The sequence below is a fragment of the Argentina silus genome (genome assembly GCF_951799395.1).
Source record: "Argentina silus genome assembly, chromosome: 4".
In the NCBI taxonomy this organism is placed as follows: domain Eukaryota; kingdom Metazoa; phylum Chordata; class Actinopteri; order Argentiniformes; family Argentinidae; genus Argentina; species Argentina silus.
In genome coordinates this window covers 18380484-18403101 of record NC_139658.1, presented here as the reverse complement: position 1 = coordinate 18403101, position 22618 = coordinate 18380484, and the positions used below count along the sequence as shown (strand labels likewise).

At 41.4% G+C, this 22618-nt stretch overlaps 4 protein-coding genes across 6 annotated transcripts; all 4 read right to left on the bottom strand.

The window, feature by feature from the left end:
• Positions 1-596: 596 nt before the first annotated feature.
• LOC310804073 (EEF1A lysine methyltransferase 3-like) lies at positions 597-2735 on the bottom strand. Its single transcript, XM_083669165.1, has 3 exons — positions 2529-2735; positions 2251-2362; positions 597-2045 (listed from the first exon to the last, which is right to left on the bottom strand). Exons 1-3 carry the CDS (start codon positions 2691-2693, stop codon positions 1642-1644), a joined length of 681 nt encoding a protein of 226 aa, XP_083525291.1. The 5' UTR covers positions 2694-2735; the 3' UTR covers positions 597-1641.
• Positions 2736-4103: 1368 nt separating this feature from the next.
• Positions 4104-7494, bottom strand: ctsz (cathepsin Z; the record flags this gene model as incomplete). Its single annotated transcript, XM_083669265.1, has 6 exons — positions 4104-4837; positions 5243-5408; positions 5496-5646; positions 5801-5980; positions 6246-6409; positions 7358-7494. 6 exons carry the CDS (start codon positions 7492-7494, stop codon positions 4712-4714), a joined length of 924 nt encoding a protein of 307 aa, XP_083525391.1. The 3' UTR covers positions 4104-4711.
• A 517-nt stretch (positions 7495-8011) lies between these two features.
• On the bottom strand, positions 8012-15614 carry npepl1 (aminopeptidase like 1). The gene is made up of 12 exons (XM_083667986.1): positions 15446-15614; positions 14423-14608; positions 13957-14127; positions 13592-13681; positions 13087-13168; positions 12461-12603; positions 12193-12270; positions 11478-11578; positions 11139-11262; positions 9814-9990; positions 9204-9314; positions 8012-8922 (listed from the first exon to the last, which is right to left on the bottom strand). The coding sequence occupies exons 1-12, from the start codon at positions 15593-15595 to the stop codon at positions 8764-8766; spliced, it is 1572 nt and encodes a 523-aa protein (XP_083524112.1). The 5' UTR covers positions 15596-15614; the 3' UTR covers positions 8012-8763.
• Positions 15615-15689: 75 nt separating this feature from the next.
• stx16 (syntaxin 16) lies at positions 15690-21783 on the bottom strand. Of its 3 annotated transcripts, none has more exons than XM_083667987.1 (8): positions 21335-21783; positions 19404-19511; positions 19039-19179; positions 18506-18668; positions 18203-18291; positions 17668-17811; positions 17287-17367; positions 15690-17124 (listed from the first exon to the last, which is right to left on the bottom strand). In XM_083667987.1, exons 1-8 carry the CDS (start codon positions 21464-21466, stop codon positions 17023-17025), a joined length of 960 nt encoding a protein of 319 aa, XP_083524113.1. In that variant the 5' UTR covers positions 21467-21783; the 3' UTR covers positions 15690-17022. The 3 variants fall into 3 exon arrangements, with proteins under 3 accessions (XP_083524113.1, XP_083524114.1, XP_083524115.1); XM_083667988.1 differs by having other exon boundaries at positions 21386-21783; XM_083667989.1 differs by lacking the exon at positions 21335-21783 and adding an exon at positions 19665-21328.
• Positions 21784-22618: the final 835 nt, after the last annotated feature.

Sequence of the window (22618 nt, the reverse complement as noted above, 5' to 3'; positions counted from 1 at the left end):
TTCACCCCCGCCCCTCCACGCACCACACACCCTCACTCCCCCGTCACTGGAAGAGGCCGTCCTCCTCTCGTCCACATCCAACGTTCCCAATCAAAACACCACAGTGGAATTCTTTAATTAAGTCTTTAAAAAAAAAAAGTACACTCTCCCAGTTCCGTCATCCCCCACCTGTTCCTAAACTTAACAGATAGTAGAATGAAAGGTCCAGTATCACAGCAGTGGGAACATGGGACACATGGTGTCTCTACATACACATGGTCTAATGTGACACTGCGGTTTGAAAAAACAAACGGCTGCTCTCAAATGCTTACCTCAGCACTTTTTGGAAGTCAATTGTCTAGGGCCACAAAGCCTGTCCGCCATGAATTTATTGGACTGAGGATCTGATACCATTGGGGTAAGATTGAGGATTAGGGAGTGCAGAGGTGGACGGTTTTGGGTTCGGGAAGGAGATGAGAAATTAGAATAACCCTAGTACAGAATGATCGATCTATCCACATATGTCTCAAATAACTTTCAATTGAACAGACAGTTGACATCCATATATTTTATTGTTGATAAAAAATGTAATACATAACAAATACAAAAGAGGGAGATAAAAAATAAAAAAGAGAGAGAGAGAAATGGCGTATTCTAACAAATATACAAGGAGAACACGTGGATATACACAAGTTTTAAAAAAAAAAATGCAATTACTTTATTTATTTTTTCAGTGAAAAATATCCATCCAGTTACAACTGTATTTGTTCAACCTTTTTGATGTAAGTTTGTGTAATTCTCATACTTATATTTGCAACCAATTAACAGAATTTCATATTGCATTTTGTGGTGTAGCACCATTTCCATTTTCCTCCAATTTGCATTGTACATCACCACAATAATAGTCTATGTCAATATAAAAGGATTATTAGACACATTGTGTGACACAGTTGTGGACCACTGGTTGGGAGCAGACTCTGAATATAGATAGGGATCTGTTGTTTTGTCGGGTGAGCCATAGCACAGGGAGAGATGGAGGGGGGGACGGCTGGTCTCTCTTTCTTTGAAACTCTCCAGCGGAACAAACAGGCTTTTCTTTTCTGAACAGAAACTCTGTACATCAGCAGAGAGCAGTAGAGAGAGGGGATGAAGTGCGAACAGGCAGTGGGGGAAACAGCAGAATCTGTCGATGTTGACAGAATACTTGTGGAAAGAATGGAATAACAGTATTTTTGTGTGATGAAACCCTTCAATCATACAAAGGCCAGGCACTTCAAAAAGACAGACTTGAAAAGACAACTTGAAATCACTTGTGATTGACTATAGTAAGGTGACAAAACGGGAAAAGGCACTGTACACTGATTTTAGTTCAGTATGAACAGATGATGAAGAGGTCAGAGCAGTGTCTAAACACAATAACACTACGAAGGCCATCTCTTTTTTCAGTTTCCTCTTCTGGGTATCCGTCACCTGCAAGCTCTGCTTTTTCCCTCTGACATTGGAGATGTCTTGGGGTACAGTGTGCTGGCAGTCAAATACCCAATATAAAAACAGTGAGGCACTTATAACAGAGAGGATGTCTCAAAGACTCTCTCAGCTTAGTGAGTCAGATACAATGTTCTTCTCTATTCAACCTATTCTCCAAGCCTTGTCAAAGTGTCATTAATGTCGCAGCTCCTTCCTCAGTGTAGCACGGTAGATATTGATGTTCTGTGTGGGGTCACGGTGCACACACTCCACATAGAACCTCTGTGGCAGAGTGTTCCCATAGAAACCAGGTGTCCCGTGCTCTACACGGATCTTGGAGGAGAGATAAGCCACACCCCCATCCTTGCACAGGTGGGTCAGTGTGTCCAGCAGGAGAGGGTATGTCTCAGAAACATACACAATGTCTGCACCCAGCACCAGGTCCCAGTCAGAGGCAAAGCTGTTCTGGTCCTGGCCCCAGGAGAGAGGGAGGACGGCGGGAGGGGCAAAGGGCCAGCCAGAGTATGGCATATTAGCCGAGACATTGCTCTGCAGTTGGGGGATGGCTAAGGGGAGGTCTGTCAGGGTCACATCAGCTCCTGCAACAACAAATGTAAAGAATGCTATGTTTAAGGTGAAATGTTCGGGTTCATACACAATTGCTACGCCAAAATAGACATTAGACGGCAAACATTTTGTATGAAGAAGGTGTACAGTAGTCCTGGTAAGATCACAACTAACTACTGTGAGGCAAACATTACCGACCTCTACTGGACGGACAGAGAAATAAACAAATCAACATACCCAATCGTGCTGCCAAAATGCCAACAATGCCAGTCCCTGCACCTAGCTCTATGATGCGCTTTCCTCTTAGGTCGAATGTCTTTTCCTCGAAGTAGCGGCATAGCTGAATAGCCTTTCAAAGGAAATAGTAAATAAGCCTATTCCATGTTACTCAGAATCTCATTCATACTATTAGCATAATTACACAATCTAGCAGATTATTCAGCATGTCTGATTCTGTTGTAACTGTACTAAAGATGACTATAGACCAGCGATGAATTGATATTATGCAAACTTACAGCATCCCACACAGGCGCTGCCACGCCGAGGTTGGCGCTGAACACCTGGCTGATCTTTAACTCTTGACCGATGAATTTGTACACGTTTTCCTCTGAAAATGTATCAGCAAATAAGCTTTCGCCTACATAAAACGGGAATCCTTCTTGATCTCCATTTACAGCCATTGTAACAAAATACTTTGACTATATAAGCGACATTTCCTATGAGAGAAGCATGCGTTCAAAGCAGAAACTCAGCAGTTGGGTACGTTCCAGACCGCTGTTAATCTTCTCGGTTGCAGCGCGTTGAGTTCTGCTGCGAGCAGTGTGAAGCTAGCACAAACTGGCGCCAATAACGATAACCTTTCAAAGTAAGAGTCCCCTGTTTGAATAGGATTTTCTTTTTAAAACATGCTATTATCATTGTTCAAGTATTGTTGTCTTATTGAACAATATAAAATTGTTTGCCTCCAGATTATCAATACATTATACAGAATATATGTTACATAGAATAGATTACAGATCTTGTTCATGATACTTTGTCATGGAAATTCAGATATACACATTTTCATTATATCTACTCCACTGGAATAAATAGGAAGTATAAATATGTAATAAATATCTATTATTCAAGGATAGTTCCATAATAATTTCAGCTTTTATGTATACAAAACACATGTTGTATCACATCGCTAGAATGTCTACAAACTAAATATGTATTTATATAAAATATAAGTATTTGATATCAAAAAAGTGTCAAAGGGAGGCATCGGTTAATAATTGAATGAGGGACTTTTATTTTTACGATTGGAGGGCGACTCGCGATGACATTTGAGATATCATTGCTGCTCCTTTGCGCTGGCTTCACGAAAGTTTACTAATCAAGTTAATCTTCCTTATAATACAATTATATTTCCTAGTAACTTGCATTACGACTATCAACACTATCAATAGTTGTGCATTACTGTACAAAACAACCTATTCAGAGATTTCAGAAGAGGCAATCCAAGACACCTAATATATCACAATTTTAACTCCACTCACCGGAACTAAAACATACCACACCCTTCAAGATATTTCTTATTTTAAATTCCTCCTTTCTTCAATATAATAAACACCTGAGACAGCTATTTTCTGCAATATAGACCTCTCTCCCTATTCCACAACAACAATAAACACATACACGGGATGCACCACCCCCCCCCCCCCCCCCCCCCCCAAAAAAAAGATTTGTCTATAACTGTGTTATTAATAGTAGAGTTAAAAAACACATTGAAATATTGCACAGAACTGAAAATGTATTTCACTTGAACATCGCATGCTACCTGCGCTCATCCCCCACTACGACCAAACTGTCTGACTCACTGACTGTATGCAGGTTGCAGAGGGCCCCCTAAACTTGCGAACTACAGCCTAAAAACAAAACACCCCTCCCCCCCTCGTAAACGGTAGTTTAAATCAATTTTGATCTAGATCATGTAACATTTATTACAGTATTCTGCATAGTTGCGGTCCTCCGGATAAATAAAGATTACGAAAATATCGAAAAGATCCCATAAATAAAATCATTCCCCATTATCTGCAATATGACAACAATGACAAGACAATAGATTTTATTTTCAGTGTTTGGTATACATGAGCAGATAATCACAGGTATTGACAATTAACTCAATTCCCAAAGTCACTATCGGCTCCCATAAGAAATAGATCACCATAAGAAAAAGGCACATCAACAGCTTACTGGTAGAGTTCGGCTCACCATCAAGTGAAGCCCATTAACACTCATACCATTATACAGGTAGAATGTGCAAAGAAATTAGATACTCTGAATACTGACAATTACCATGCACAAACTGACAGAATGCTAAAATTTCCCCAACATGTGCAACAGCAATCAATGCATGTTCCTTTGGCTCATCAGGTGCGTCCAAGTGTACTGTTTTAATGTTCATAACAGTTTGTTCAATGGTGTAACAACACCATTGAAGAGTGCATGGTCAAAGAAATACATAGAGGCACAAATCTACAAAAAATGATATTTATTCCCTTTTCTTGATTTCACAAAATGGTACAGACCACTTTATTTAATAAAGTGGCCCTTAGCCTGAGATAATCGGAAGACTAGATTGAGAGTGGTAGCGTACATAAAGGTAATAAACATCCTCTGGTCCTGACAGACACCGTTCAGCCCCACTGCGCCTGGTCTAGAGGTAGGTCTTGGGTACGATGGGGTCTCCGTACATGCAGTCCTCCTCCAGGGCAAGGTTGTACTGGCTTCCACTTCCACCCTTATAGGCACTGGTCACAATCCTGAGCCAACCCTTCTCACCCTGGTTTGAAGAGAAAAGCAAAGTTTGTCTGAAAGATCAGGGGGAAATCAAGTTTCTATAGAAGTAATTATTGGCTGGGATAATTTGCCTCAATGTACCGCATCCAATTCTACAGTAGAGCAATCATGGAGTTTTCTGCTGTAGTTCCACATGAACATCACAGCAAACATGCATAAAGACTGCATCCTCCACACATTTCCACAGTGAAATAACATTCAGTCCATCATTTAACATGCAGGAGCAACATCTCGTCTGAATAAAAAAAAAAAAAGAGATATGACAATGTGGAAGTGTGGCATCTTCATGCATGTTCACCATTTTCAGAGCCATGCAAGCCAAATCAGTGGATGTCAACCAATACAGCTTAATGACAAATACCAATACTGCATTTAACAAGGGGCTTACCCAGGGCTCTCCCCAGGAGTTGCGGACGATCCAGTATTCAACACCGTTTTCCTCAACACCCCAGCCGGCCACAGACACAATGTGGTTGATGTCAGGACTCTCTACAAACTCTGAGTACACACCTCCAGTGTAGGCATCCAACTTGTCTGTGGCCATGATCCCACAGCTTTAGAAATGAAAAAAGTATTAATTTCCCTTAAATTGACACCATGAAACTAATAGACATTCACCATGACTAAAGCCAGTTCCAAACCTGATGGGTCCTCCAGCGTAAAGCTCAGCCTTCATCTTGTCCCTTCCGCTGACTGCTCCAAAATCACCCACTTTCCACAGCGTGTAGTTCTTCACAACATTGCACTCCCCAAAAGTGGTGCAGGTCCCACACTCGTTGAATGGTTTGCACTCTAACACAGTAGTGGAGAACATGCTAAGGCAGGGAACTCAATTGGACCATAACTCTGAATCAGCAGTGGCATTTCTGCATATCACAGACCAAAACAGTTCTGGAGTCCTGGTCTCTCTACAAAAAGGCTATGCATGTGCTGAGGGATAACTCACTCTGATCTTTAGCCTGGTAGTTGTTGCAGGTCTCGTCAGGGATGCCATGTTTGTTGGCATACTCCCACACCCCAGAGTGGTCACCGCCGTGACAGGAACCTGCCTCACCACAGTCAACTACATTCTGGACAGAGAGGTAGGCAGAGGGCCAGGCACCCTTTCGCTTGATGTTGATCCGATCTGACATGGGAACAAATACAGCAGTCTGAAATAAGTATAGAACACATCTGTTCACGAGGTAGAACTTCACTAGGCCAACTCCACCACAAAGAACTAATTGCATGAACAAAAGAGGAAGTGAACCTTTCATGCCATCATCCATCTGAATTTGGGCCAGTGGAGTCATGTGTGAAATGCCTGAATGCCAGGCATGTCTAAACAATTATTGAAATTTACTTTACTTGCAAAATAGGTTATTAGAGGTTAAGGCATGCTCAAGGCCTACCTGCCATTGCACTGGTGCTGCCATGGGCCCAGCAGGAGCCACAGTACTGAGGAATGTGCTGGTTGCGGGTAGTGCTGACATAGTTGGTGCCATTGATGTTCCTCCAGTCCCAGGCCTTTGGCAGCTCAACAAGGTTCAGGAACTCATGGGGACGGGCTGTTGTCCTATCAAAAGAAAGGCAGGATTGTCTTTTTTGTTATGCATAGTTAGTGTAGTGAGAGCAGCCCAGATGCAAGCATGATGGAAAATGCACTGACTTGGCCTCAGTCCCTAAATCTTCATGGTTCATTTGAGTACTGACTAGACAAAATGCAAAATCTGGCCAGATAGTTTACTCTAATATTGTTGGACAGCGGCCGTTTGTCAAGCAACCACAACAAGCATACGCTCAAACAGAATGGCAAGTACCCATAACCGTCATGCAAGCGTTTGGAGACGTCTACCATTTGTGAAATCTCATAAGGGTAGAAATGTCATTGCCATTTAAAATCAACAAAATAGCTTCCAAACGACACCTACAACGTCAGCCCATGCTACTTGTGATCCAGTCATCCTCACAATTCTAGTCACAGACTCAAGCCAGAACTTGGCTACCTTGTCTCCACCCTGGTATTTGCTGCCTTCATTGATTGCAAACGTCGGATAGCCATGACATGCTTTGCCTGCAATAGACTGACACGAGTCAGAATAAGAAATTCTGCTATTTATAGGTCCTATTCATTCAAGTTGTTGCACCAACTCATTCAGTTCATTATACTCAGGAACAAACTTTCCAGGCACTCAGACATCTTGTTAATGTTGGTCTTGAATGTCGCCTACAAAACCTATCAAAGTCAATTGAATGCAGCAGGTGCGCAGGGAACTTGTTGTTTTGCCTAGCTAGCACAAGAACACGGCAATATTAAGGTATGCGGAACGCATTACTTCCGTTAAGTGGATTTTATACAATATTATGTTGCTCAAAGTGAAATCACAGCTAAAACAAAATGAAAAGCATTCTATGCATTAATCGAATCATTAACACCAACTTGCGTAAATCAAAGACAAAATAACCTAATACTTCAGAAAATAACTGACACACTTGCTAGGATTAAAAATACATTATATCATACTTTACTCCGAAGAAGGTTTTCCTCAGCATGGGCCGATAACATGGATGATTCTCGTTAAAATAACGTCCAGCCAAGACCCCAGACAACAAACAAAAGAACAACAGCACCACACGAGCCATGTTGAACCGAGAAGTCATATGACTTTGGGGAAAGTTGGTGGGGCTTTTATACTGTCAGAGGCAGCCCGTGCGCGCGTTCCAGGACGACTACATTGCTAGATCTCACAACGAATGGATCAGAGTTGTACAGTATTTAACACACGATGCCCAGCTGCGCAGTCGATTACGCAGTACGTAAACATTGGTTGATGCACGCAGACTGACTGCATTTATGATGGAAATTTTGATACACCATTATGTGTGCAAGTTGATGTTTAGATCAGTGCTGTGGTCAGCTGAGTCAGAGGCTGCAACCATAGACGTGTTATTGCATCCAGGTACTCTTTGGCTGAGTGCACTCAAGCCGACAGCGTGATTGTCATTCATAAATAAAAGTGAAAGCAGTGGTTGGAAGAAACATCCAGATATTGTTCTTGTCCATATCAATCAAGCACAAATTGATTGTTTACTGCTTACTACGTCATTTGAGAATGCTGACGCATTTCTACTGTCAATTCGAATTATTTCATTGTTCAAAGAAACCAAGTCCAAGGCAGATTGTTTAATTATTTATTCCAAAGATCCAGCTTTTATATACATTGGTTATTTTCCCCAATGTCCAGAATGACGGGTTTGACGTTAGTGGATAAGCTAAAGCTGTGGCTACAAACAAATATGTGTTCGCCTGTTAAACTAAACAAGCCAAATTGCTCAAGCAATACATAGAAACAGAAATGGAGACAATCACACAGGATTACATACCTCATGTTTGTTGTAACTGTTGCGTTTATTGATTTCATAGCTGTGGTGAATTTTTTAATAATAGTGATATTACTTAGATTTTCAGGAAGGCAAGACACTAAGTGCAAACATGCAAATAAATGTAGTTGCACAACCATCATCCCCGTCAACTGTTAAAAGGACAGAAACAAATAAATTCAATGACAGTCAGTCTCTTTTCAGATTCTTTAATCACTGCACCTTTAAGGAGAGGAACTGAAGGGTGGAAATGCTTTCTAGGTGATCAGTGCATGTCATAGTAAAGGGGTGTTCATCAAACCTGGTCTTCAGAATATCAAGTAAGTGATGGCTTTTGTTCCATCCCATTACAAATACACCTGATTCAACAACCAATAATCAAAACCTAGACTAGTTGAATGAGGCATGTTGGTACTACAAACACTTTCACACCCCACTGTTCCCCTAGTTTAAGACCCAATCAACACTGGTGAATGGAGTGGAGGTGTGTTTGTCTTGTGGCAGTTGTGGAGTTGGTGAGGCCAAGGAATAGGGGTATCTGTGAGGGTTTTAGATCAGTCTCCTCCTCTTGCAGTCCCTCTCCATCTGGTCCCCTGAAGCAGCATTGGCCACTCCCAGAGGAGACACCATGTTCAGCATTGGGTCATCTGAGGCCTCGCCAAACAGGGCCATGAGTAGAGCCACACCAAAGCCTGTGGCACGCTCTCCCTGCATGAGAAAGAGAGAGAGAACCAGGACAGGTTATGCCTTGTCTAAGTGTTGTGGGGGTGAACTCGTGAGCTACCCGGTCATAATGAGTCATCTTGCCCAAGACTTGAAGGCTCTTGTTAGGCCCCAGGGCTAATCCCTTGGGCTAATCCCCAAAGTTTGTCTGAATAGGGATAGGCTAACATGGATCTTGAGTTGATAAACAGGTTTGATACCCCAATTAGTCCCAAATATTGTTATTGCGATTCCCATGTGATTGGGACAGTGACGCTGGTACTCACAGCATGGACAGGGGAGGCAATATCCACGTGGACCCAGACCCCAGGCCAATCGAAGCCCAGGTGGGAGCCGATGAAGAGGCCAGCACAAGAGCTCTGAGCATTCTCCCGGTCCTATTTGACAATAAGGACAATGTGTGAAACACTCAACATGATAACCATGACCTACATTTAACACAAGGGTTCAATCAGTTCAATCATGGTTCAATCAAAAATATTCATCATACATGGCCCATGGGGATATTTTCTTGATGGCAAATATACACTGTAGGAGGGTAATATATTAAAAAACACTACAATAGAATTTGGGAGAACAGTCCTAATGTGCCGCAGAACAATAACCCCTCAACAGAATGTGAGACCTGTGATCCCCAATTCTGCTCAGACACAGAAGTAGGACCCTGAATCCTGAATCCCTATCCCGTAGGCATGTGTGTGATTCTCAGTACTTGAGAAGTTTGCGGAGGTGTAAGCAATATAGTAGTTAGCCGAATCTTGCCCTTTCATAAGCCAGGTGGCCGAAGGCCTACAGAGAGGGGTAATTCTGCAGCACACTATGACTGTTGATCACGCACTGTTGATCATAAGTGCATCAGTGGAGTACGGCACTCACTGCCACAGAGTTCTTCATGTCAGCCACTGCTGAGGTGAACTCGCTGAAGTGCAGCTCTGGGCAGTAGACCAGAGGGTGAGCCAAGTCTCCACTGGTGCGTCCCGCACGCACACATGCCGCCTCCCACTGCTCGCTATTGGTCATTACTGCAGCATGGTACTTCCCTGTGGAGATTCCCTGGGAGGGACAGACACAAAGGAAACCATTGTTTGAAAGAAATAACAAATGACTATGTTGAATTTTTTTTATTTAGGACAGGTATGATGGCGATGTACTAAATTGAAAGTAGGGGAAACTTAAACACATTAAAACATTTTCAAAAATAATTGTAATGGAGGTTTCATTGAATTGAGCCCATGGATCTTAATTCCAAAGAACAGCAAACAGTAGCGTGACATGAAAATTGTGCAATATGCCTCTCAAGTGGCAATTTATGATGGTCAGCAAAAAAGCTGCTTACTTATGAGTCAGACCAAAGTCACTATTGCTCTGTATTGAGTAGCTAAAATACCCAGTGTGTTGCATGTGATCTTTCATCAAAGCATCATGAGGGTTATCACATGTTCTTGTGGCATTGTCACCATAAACTGTGCTCTGAGTTTGAGAATAACATTTTCAAACACTCCATCTGTTATCCTTCACTGTACCCAAAGAAACATTAAAATATCAAGTACATTGTCCAAGGCAACAGCAAAAAAGGAAGTGCACCGAGGTGCACCATTCGTGAGACTGTTTTGACACGTTTGGCAGGTTTTGGCTCCATGTCAATGAGGATGAAGAACAAAGGTGAAACCTTATGCTGGTTATTATGACTGTCACAAGCCCAAGTTAATCTTTGCACATATCAGTTTCTGTTACTTTCGACTAAAGTGCACTGGCTGTAAAATACAACATCTCTAATTACTTTTTATGAGCGGCTCCATGATCTAGCTACGCTGTCACTTCTTTGTGCCAGCATTTAATACCTAGCATTTAACCACCCCTGTTGTTGCATTCCTTTTTTTACCAATACAGTCCACTCAAAGAAGCAACTGCTTGGAATTCAGATTGTACTAAACCAGAGCATGCAAATATCCAGAGCTATATAAAGACAACAACATTTCAATTGTGACTTGTGTGCTTATCAAATGTGCACTCATAAGGAGTCTAATGTAGCGTACTCTGATCTCAAAGGCAAGTCATTAAAATTAATTTAATGGGCAAAACGATACAAATAATACATCCAGAGGTGATAATGAAAATCATGTGGGGCACCAACATAATGTAGATCACTGTGTTGTGTCTGAAGCTCCAGTGCTATTCCCTTGCAAGAGGCTGTAACCCACCTGTGCCCCCGTCAGAGTGGCCATGTCCAGGATGATGTCAGCAGAGAGGTCCTTGCTGGCATACACCACACCATCAGACAGCACCAGCCTGCCCTCAGCATCAGTATTGTTGATCTCCACTGTCCTTCATTAGAAAAACAAGAAAAGAAGGGAGAACTTTTTATTCATTTATTTTCAAACCATACATCCTTCACATGCAAGACAAACAGCATATGACCAAAATCTCACAGTATGAATCAACCACAAAGTATAACTCAATACTGTAACAAGTTATTGGCTAAATCAATCAGTTAATTTTTGGCACTGGGTTGCCAGTCAAGAAGTCAGGGACACACTCACTTTCCTGAGTAGAGAGTGTGGATATCATCTGGCCGTGTGGCAGTTGGGCCGACTGCATTCTCTGCGAGGCAGAACACAGCATGGAGACTATCCTTGAAGCCCTGAAACAAAGACATGTAATCTCACAGTTTGCACACAACCTTGTTGTTATAGATGGGCAATCTATAAATTGCAGACCAAGATTGGAGATTGGTTTGAAATGGCTTTAACAGCAAATCTGCTGCTCAGATTAGACATTGCTGATCTAGAATGAGTACGAGTATACCTTCCCCAAATCCTAACCTTGTCCATAGGAATGTGACACTGGCCTTAGATCAGTGTCTAGGGACAACTTCATCAACTTCGTAAGGTTGGGGGGTGTCGTGTGCCATCACGTATTGTCTTTCATATTGGGGCATTATGAAACCGTTTTAGACTGTAACAGTGATTAAGGGTGATACCAATTAAACAGAACTTAATTTTATTATCTACGGCTTTCTATTGCACTATTGGTCCGTATTGCTTGGGTTTTACTTGAATAGTGCTTTTATCTATTACCATTGCTTGTATCATGTTAACATGTAGGCTACTGCTGTTTATTTATTGTTTTCCTATCACTTTTCTTCTATTGTTTCTCTGACTTTTTATGTACAGCACTTTGAGCTGCAATCTCTGTACGAATGTGCTCTATAAATAAATGTATTATTATTATTCATCCAACTCCAGTAGACCTCACCTGTTTGACAGTGGCTTTGAAAGCTCCTAAAATGGCTGCTGCTCCACCACAGTCTCTCTTCATCCCTGGCATTGTGGTCTTATTGAGGAAATAAAATGGATGTCAATCATTTACACTATTGTAACTGAACACTTGTTTGGTAGCTCGCAACAAATATTTGAATTAGAGTCTAGACTTGAGGGACAACCCTTGAGGGAATAGATACAATTATCACTAGGAATATCAAATTAGGAATCCAAGACTTTATAACTTAGTCTTCGTTTTTTACCTTTCCCTTGATGCTAAGGCCTCCAGTGTCGTACACAATGCCCTTACCCACCCACGCAATGGTTTGGGTGGTACCAGCTGGTGTATGACTGAGCACTGCCAGAGCAGGGGGGTTAACAGCTGTCTTGCCCACTCCATAAATCCCTGAGGGGACAAACAGACAAGAGTAATTCAACAAATGATCTGAGACTGGTTGAACTGGATCACATGACATAATTGATTTTTCATTAGATCATAAAACAAATCTCAATACAAGCTTTTTCCCGCTGTGTAAAACAAAATATAATTTGTTTTAATAATAATAAACATTCTATGTTTTGCATAGACAGAGAGTTACAAAGCAGAGTGAAAAGACAAAGATAACCTGACACAAAACTCAGAGAAGGGAAGTGGAAGTGAAAGAAAAAAACCAAAATGACCACAAATGGTACAACCAGTTTGAAACCAGTTTGAAACAAGGAACAAACATAATTAATTGTATGTTGATAAGCAACATTTTCCCCCAAAATGTGGGTTTTAGTTTATGGATAAATCTGCTTAAAATATCAACTGTACACTTTCAACAAGGCTTCGCTTGGCTGCCATCACAACAGCTGCCTCCTGACTCTTCAATAGCTGACACAGTACCTCCAAAGCCCTTCTGTTTCAGTTCCTCTCCACGAATGATCACGGGAGTAATTCCCAGTTCAGTCCCCACAGCCTTGATCTCCTGAAGAAAAAAATATATTACATTTATGATAAACAGACAAACTAATGAGCGGGTTACCCACTGCATTTACAAATCAGTGTTTCATTTCTGTTGAAGAAGCCACTGCAAAAGAGCCTACAGGTTACTACTTATGTCCATTCCAAGTGGAATGGTTATACGCATCCTATCGTCACTATAGATTACGTTGGCACTGGATGCTACTGGCCTCTGTCATAACACCATACAGATCTTATTTTATGCCTTAAATTTTGCTGTCTTGTACATTTGTTTAGTATATATTGTATATTCTTTTGTATTGTATATTTTACATTGGTTGGCATTCTGCGGACAGCAAAGTAAGAATTTCGTTGTACAGGGAAACATGTTTTCTACTGTGCCAATGATAATAAACACTTTGAATCTTGAATCTTGAATCTCACTTACATCTAAGAAGTGATCAGTGTTCATCTCGTTGCACGGTGTGTCCACAATCCGTGCTGCCAATCTCACTCCATCTGCGGCATTAGAAAGACACTGGCAAGAACCAAAGGATGAGTCAGTGAAAATACATGTTTAGCAACATTTGCATCCGAGGTGTATGACTGCAAAAAACAACACAGGGGTTAATTTCTTCAATTAAACTATACCATACAATCCCTTAATCAGAGACGCAACTTGGCAGGAACTACAGCGTTGGCTGATGTGCTAACAAACTAGCATCAACAATATCTGAATCTAAATCAACTAAGTCTAAGTCACCACAACAGCTCAAGACAATGAGACAGAATCAAACTTCAGCAGAATGGTACCGTTAGTGTTGTGAGGTCCAGAGGTCCATTATCTTCGCCCACAGTGATGAACTCCACAGTGAGCCGCTTCTTCTCAGTCCTGCGGGAGGACGAGGAGCGGCGGGAGAAGAGGGGGAAGGCCCGGGCGATGGCACAGGCTGAGGCAAACACATCAGACCGCTCGCACACCATCTGGACAAGGAAAAAAACTAAACATTAATAATACAAAAGGTAAGAATGTTCAGACTGAAATTATAAGTCTTCTCGCATATTGTCCTTGATGAAAATGTTTTGCAAACACTAAGCAAAGGTCTGTATCTACTTGAGACTTTGGAACAGTTGTAGAGGTATGTAGAAGTATGTAGTGATCTATATTGCTTGCTGGGGCATAACCTTAGACATTTTCCATCTAAAAGGGTAATATAGGCCCTTATTATTTGGCTTCTCAATAGGCTACATGACTTAAATCCCAGTGAGAGGGTCTGACCAGGATGCAGCGATTGGTCCCTCCAGGCAGGCAGGTGCGGACAAGGCGGGTGAGGAAGTGGGCAGAGGAGGGGCTGTTGTGTCTGCTGACCCGGGAGGGCAGGGCTGCCACCGATGCATGACTCAGGTACAGAGGACAGCTGTCAGTGGGGTTCGGGTTCAGAGTACTGAGGGCTGCCTGCCAGACCTGGTGAAACAATGTTCATTCATTAGCACTAGCAACATGCAAATGTTTAAGATTCATGTTTTATGCGCAAATGTGTGACGAGATATGAATTGTAGATATGTGGTTTAGTGAATGTAGCTGCTTTTGTTTTCACACGTGGTATAGGCTCGGGGCTATTATTGCAATGAAGAGACCAAATCTCAAGTCATGATTTTCGCTGAGCAAATCATATCAGCTGACTTGCCCAAAGTACATCACGAGGAGGCGTACAGTAGATTCGTTTATATGTGGATGAAATGGAACTATAGCAAATCCTATAATTTACAACGAGAAATTTCTGTCAGACTCATAACTGATTCAATCATACAAACAGCTGAAATTACAACTGGGTTGAGTTAACTAATTATATAAGTACACATCTGCCAGGTCATACTATTGTTTTTTTTCGGTCAATATCTATATTTACTGGTGTTTGCCGGCCACCATTGTCTTAGGACTCATGATAGTTAGCAAAGATACCATTCAGAGCTAGCCGCTAGCAACCATTATTAGATCAAATCTGACTTAGAGATTAACTAGCTAGCTAGCCTACTAGTAGCTAGCTATTATGGACCATTATCAAAACAAAGTAGCTAAATAGCTACATCAGTATGGATGTTAATGCCATTTTATCATCAAATGTATTTCTTACATGCTATACTAATTGAGAGAGGAGAATGTTAGTCACTACTGACAAGCTAGCTGAGGGGGCTAACCCTTCTTGCTCAGCTAGCGTGAGCGGACAGACAGGTGAGCGCTTTGCCGGTGGAGCTCGGACGCTACTCATTTCAAGCGAGCAACAGCTCTTTATTTACTTACTTCCTTGCTAACAGCCGGCTGCAATTTCCCATTGACGTGAGTCCAGTTTACTTGTTGTAGGTTAGTCAGTTGACCGACAATCAGAACCGGGCGGTTTTGGGGCTCCGAGTCTCCGGCAGAAACCTTGAACTCGAGCACCACATTCGCCATCTTTAGAGCGACAGAGCACCCATGGATGACCTTTACACTTTCAGCTTGCTGTAGCTACATCCTGCATTTCCCAAAAATAAAACCACCAAACACATATTGTTCCATGTTTATTTAAAAAAAATCTGCTGACATCCACAACCGTTAAAAAATTACAGTACCATTGGGACCGAGCAGTTTCTTTTCACACAGAACATCACAACATCAACAATGATTTCACATTGCAGTCTGTGCAACTGAACTTGGGCAATGTCTTGGATATGAAGTTTTACCCATGATTTCAGCTCAAAGAGCACTTGAGCAAACATGTAAAGCGTATATCTTATACAGAATTGAAAGGGAAATGAGTCCATTCCTTTCCAATTAACAGATGATGATTCATTACAATCAGTAAAATAGTATCGAAGAGAACTTCATCTTGTGTTGTCTTTGTGGAATGGGTAAAGCAGCACACCTGCTAGGTAGTGGGTGTACTTCACCATGATCACTCCCCCTTCAGGTCATGAACACACTGTACTCAATATATTTTTTTTGCCATTGTTGACAAAACACTTTGACCTTTGTACAACTTTAAATTCTAAATAAATAATTAGCATTTCATATTATACAGGAGACAGTAGTTACAACCATGATACCAAACCCATCAGTCTTTCGATATGTGCAAACTGCGAGGGGGATAATATATTGGGAAATCGAGTCATGAAAACAACAGAAAACAGTCAACAAGTGATTTGAATGTACACCTTAACAGAGACTACCATTGGTAAAAAGAGACATGACCGTAGTGTGGGAAAGTACAGCTCTCAATACAAAAATGTATGTTTGGTAAATGAATCAGCCAATGTTGTTCAGTCACTGACAGTTTTTTTCCTCTTAAAGATAGAAACCAATGCACATCGGAATGCGGAAGGATCTGCAGTGACCAGAGGTCCATAAGAGCAACACCAAAATATACTAATGTTCCTCACTCATAGACATATGGATAAAGCTTGCGATAACATTAGACAGATGGTACTTACTTTTACACAAAAACACACATTTGCTCCAAAATCAAGGAAAATGAAGATTTATCAGTAGTCTTCCAAGAGGGAATTTAAGGAGTGTTTTTTCTGCGTTTGTTGCAGCAATGCCCATGTTCTATCTGGACATGGGATATAGTCAGGTGCAAGAGGATATTGGGGCAGACAGTGGGTGTGTGTGCAGGCCTGTTGCAAAGTTTAATAGGGACATTTGCTGTCCGTCCTCTCTTATGGATCATGCACTCAACACATCTCCATGAGCCATACAGCAAGGGATGCTGGAAGGATGATTCTTCAGATGTTGATTGGTAGTCAGGAAAGGCAGTACGCATTGAAGTACAGAATAAGACCCTCATACAAGCACACCAAACATCCACCACACAGACCTACCAAAAGCAAAGGAATGCATCACTAAAACTTTGTCCCAAATAGAATAAGTATTAGAACGACCACTATAACAGTGAGAATTAAAATGACCAGCATCTTTCTGTTTTTCTTCTGATACTGTTCAGCCTGCAAGAAAACAAAGGGAGAACAAAAGTACACCAAAGCTTAAACAACAGATAATATATTAATCCTTTTCATGGACATAATAATAATTTGGCTTAATTAAAGCTATTAAGCACAACTCAATGTCAAAAACACCAACAATGTTTGATATTTTGTTCTATTCACCTTTTGTAATTGTTTTAAACCATCTTCTGTTTTGACACATGATTGCTCCACATTGAAGTCAATTCTGTCAAGTACTGTGCCCTGATGTTGGAATAAGAGAGTATTATTAGAAGAACATACATACAGTCAGGCATATAAATAGCTCATACTGGCATATACTAATTCTACTGTATGTTAATATGGTGCATTTTAGCCATTTCTAGTCATATCAAAGTGAGCAAAGTAACAATCAATGGCTAAATGGACTGCGATATATATATGATGTTAGTTTAAATAATATGAAGTAAAACTGTATATTAAAATATATATATATATATATATATGTATATGATGTGAGTAAAAATAATATGAAGTTTTGAAATACGACTGTCTCTCACAGACCTGTTCCACCACCATTCCAGCCAGGTCTCTGAAGATCTCGTTTAGGTCGGAGATGGACTGAACAACCTGTCTGATCTCTCTCTCTCGCTCCTCCACCAAAACACTGTTCTGTTCCACCAGGACCAGCTGGTCGTCTGTGAACCCCTGGGGACCCAGAAATATATGGGTTGAGTGATTTTGTTTTTGGGAATATTATGTGTCAGGCCAACAGCACACAGATTTACAGTCCAAAGTAAACATTTTCCTTATTTTGATAATGTACTCATTGTACCTTGCAAACTCCAGAGCATATTTCACAGTATCTCAAGACAGAAAACTTAAAAAAAAAATTGTAATGCTACCCATCTAAAAAACACTGAAGGTATGTAAACATTGTCTGTGGATGTATACATTAACCATATGGGACTGGATTCATACAGATTAGTATTGTTACAACACAGCGGTGACTTCCTCTGTTACATCAAGATAACGCTGAACAAAGAGCACGTGCAAGTCACGACTGCTGAGGTATGCTTTGCTTTCTGGTGTAACTCACCCTGTCATATAGTGCAATGTCTTCATCCTCCTCCATTAGAGGACCGGAGTCAAAAAAGTGCTTGGATCTTTCCTCCCGATTCTTCATACCTGCAAAAGAAAGCATCCATGATAGTAATTACATTAACATGTCATATGGGGGTGGAGGGAATTGAATGTGTGCTAAGAGTGTTCAAGAGACGTGTGAAGGAGAGGGGGGAGGCAAATATTGGAGAGATGTTTTCTTTACACTAGAGATTTCCAAGGAGTGAATGAATTCACAAGCATGTGACACACCACTGCTCCTCCAAGGGAGCGCTCTCACGTTTCAGGTAGCTGGACTGTGTGTGTCTGAAGTTGGTGGACAAGTCCTGAAGGCTCTGTGCCAGCGAGGACACAACATTCCTCAGCAGCTTCTCCTCCTGTTCTGTGCAGTGGCCACAGCGAGACTGCAGGCCTGTCACTGCACGCTGACACCGGTGGAACATCTACACACACACACACCCACACACAAGAAAGAGAGGACAAAGAACCGATGAGAGAAAGAGATAAGTACTCAGAATCCAAGAACAACATGTCCTTCCACAAGAATGTATCGCAATAGTCGACGTGCAAATTAAAAAAAAAATTAAACTAGTCTCCAATGTCACCAGATCAACTGTTCACTGTGTGAACTCATAACAACATTCATAACAATACGATTAGCCAGGCACTCTCTCTATAGGCGTTGTCTTTTTTTAGGCAGATATTTTCAGAACATGTTGCTTGCAGTTTCCCAAAACAGTGGTTTCTAACCTAATGACTTGACTGAATGGGCCATTTCTATGGACTTCTATGGACCTCTTCTTACTTGCCTACCTGTGTGATCTCCTGAGTGGTGATCTCTATGGCATGCTCCTCCTCACTGCTGTCGTCCAGCGTGGGACGGTTCATGTGCTTGTCATGAAGGGCCGCCAGCTCCTTCATTTTCTGCCGGACCCGAGTGATTTCATATTGTATCTGAATGCCAAGGCAACAACGTGTTAGACAGAGTAGAATGAGCAAAAAGACTATTGCATTTTAAATTAGATAAGGTAGGGCTTCCATGAGTTGGTGGTGTAATTCAAGTGGTATGCTAATAGTGAAATGAAGACTGAATTTCAGTTTTCACAAACTACACCCACTCAACCAAGAACACACCATTCAAATGTGTAAGTAGGAGAGGGCTTTACACTAGTTCTTACCTCATCCACCCCATCTACCCACTTGGGGGGCAGCCTCTTAGTGACTCCAATGGCAGCCTCTGGGTCAAGACTGATCCCTGACACCAGGGCCATACGGTCATCAGCCAGCTGACAGGAACAACAATAAAAAATGACTTAAGATATACTCCATTTGAGACTGTTGTTTGCAGACTTGCAAAGTGAGGCATCTAATTCTTCGATGCGCCTCATTAGCTGCGGAGGTTTATAATGCAGTTCAGAAATGAGGAAATTGGACAGTACCTCATCAAGCTCCTAATGTGATTGGCAGACACCAGCGCAGTCCCATCCAATGAGGAGAGAGGAAGAGGTGAGATGGACAGAAGTGAAAGAAAGTGAGCCCCAGACAATAAGCAGTGAGCAGAGACATTTTGCATGCACTCTCACAGATGAGGGATACAGAGGTTCCAAAATGTAAAAGTATATTTCAGTCAGGTTTGAGGTTCTACAAACTTGTGTCCCTAAATCAAGGACTGAGATTGGAGTGTGACTGCAAAGATAATACAACCCCCTCCCCAAATGAATAACCACAAATATGGAGAAAGAAGAGATGCAGGCATGCAGTACTTATGAGAGAGGAACAGAGCCATAAAACAAGAGGAACACATCTCAGATGTTCCAGGAACACCTAGTCTATATGATGGTTGAATTCAAACCCTAGTAAACAGTGGGTATGTTATTCAATAAAACTGGAAAATCCATTGCCTAAAACACACTTTTCTCAAAGTAAGATCTTACGTCTTCATACTGTATCACCAAACACAAAGTGTTTTTTTTAAATTTTATTTTAGCATCTGGGTGCTCAGTACCATTGGCAACATCAGCAGTGGATCAAAAGTGAGGGAATCTGGATTGAGATCTAAAATTAAGAAGGTGCAAGACATAACAGCAATCTCTCAATGTAAACATAACCATAGCCTGTGAAAGAGAAGGGAGAGGTCTGAACTTAACAGTGCAGGATAGGCCTATATGAAATGAAGCTACAATAAGCATTGTGACTGCTTTTGGCACTTGTTCTGATGTATCATTGATTCACTTACTTGAGACAAATGAACTTATCGCTCTGGATAAGAGTGTCTGCTAAATGACTGAAATGTAAAATAAGCTTACACCAAAATCTCTCCAACTAGGTTACTGTCTCAGGTTTAGTCATATGAGATAAAGAAGTATAGAACAGTACCACAACCAACAAAGAGCACAAGATCAACTAAAGTAACACAGGTGGGGACAAGCAAACACCTAAAGAGAGGTTGTAGCAGGCAGCATGCATCCCAGCAACAACAACAACAATAATAATAATATTAGTAATAATAATAATAAAAGTTCAAGGCAGATCCAAAGGCCACACACTACTCAATACACACACACACATCTAATGAAATGTAACACGACAAATGTTACATTTGACCATCTATAACAGAGCCTGGTGGTAGTTAGCAGCATGCACTGTTGTGGTTTCTTTTGGCCAGTACTGTTGTCCCTAAAATGAATATCAACTTCTGCCTTCTCCTTTAAATTAGTTCCTTTGCATGACAAATGCATAGCTCTAAATGATTTTCTCATTTAGAAAATGCATGCACCTGAAGGTATGCAATAAGATGAGTTGGCAAAATATGTTTGGCTGCACAGGAAATGCAAATTAAGGACAACAGAAGTCCCACAATGCATGCACTCAGGCAGATGTGTGCTATCGTGGTACGACTAGCTATAAACTTTGTTTGACAGGCACCTTGCTTGTAAGTAGCTTGACAGCTAAACCCAGCAAGTCAAGTAACCAGCTTGTTTTTGGTAGATGGCCACTAGCTAGCTAACGAGCAGCTATGGTCTAGCATGTGAATTTGTTAGCTGGCTAGCTATTCTAAATCACACACATCAAACGTCAAAACGATCCAGACGATTAACGTTAGACTCACCGCAGCATTGCTACGTGTACTCAGAGTACGACGGGGGTCGTATGTACTCACTTGCTCTGCCAATATCTGCCGATTTTGGATTGCATTGTTCCGCATTAATAAGAAGGCATCGGTCAGGCGCCTAGTTGCCATGATTAATTTACACACGAAGAATGTACTGATATCAAATAACAAGCCGTAACACAGCGGCTAGTACGACGACAACCTGCAATGGAAGGTAGTTAGCTAACTAGCTAGCATGAGAGCTAGCCTGCAAAAAGCAGGCACACTCGCCCACCGGCTTACAGTGCCAGAGAGAAGGTAGCGGGGTTCCTCTCCCTCTAACCTTATGAACAGATCGTTCGTTCTCTCTAGTTTTCAAGCGATACGCAAATTAAACAAACATGACCGATACTCTTTGCATTCCCTAACAAAATTGAAAGCACCGAGTCGGTTGATGTGGCCTCCTCTTCGACTACGTGGAAAACGTAAATATGACAGAAGACAGCAGTAAGTTCGTTCGATTAGTCTGAACCGGGAGATGGCCGTGGCTAAATTGGGAAGGGCGGAGCGGCACGCTACTGCGGCGGGTCTCCTTGTAAACAAAGCAGCATGTCGTTTCTTTCAGAACATACATCATGTTCTTTCCATCCATATATGATGTCCTTTTTGGATGGCACATACAGCGATTAGTCATTTTCATCAATAGCAAACACTTTGGCATGTGAAAATACAGAATCCTGACCCATTACTCCACGTGCGTATCGTCATACATTGTTTTGAGTCAGCTTTGAACGGGACATAAGGCTCATGCCCGATTCCTTCATACTCATGCTCGTGCCGGGAGGTCCCGCTATAAAATCGAATGTAATCAGTAGTTACCCGGTGCGCCGGCTGTGGACTGGGCGAGCTTAACGAATGCTATTCATGGTCAAGCACTTTCAGATGAAATATCACATTTCACATTAAGAGTCCCCATTTAAGCCAACGCATACAGTCATACGTAGTTTAAACTAAAACTAAAAGTTTAACTATGACTAAAAAGTAGTTTATCTCTGATTACATGCTCTGGTTTAAATACATTATTCGAAAAGTATAATTCATAATTTAATGGCTCGGGTTGTTGTTGATTATATTGACTAAATGTATAATGTTTTCAATTTTGAGATTTTATCTTTTTACTCAAGTATGAACCCTAGCCCGATATGCCCAAATTGTGTGTGTGTGCGCGTGTGTATGCCAAAATTACTTACTTGTCATTTCACCCACTATGGTTTTATTGGACAATCTACGGTTAAATCAGGT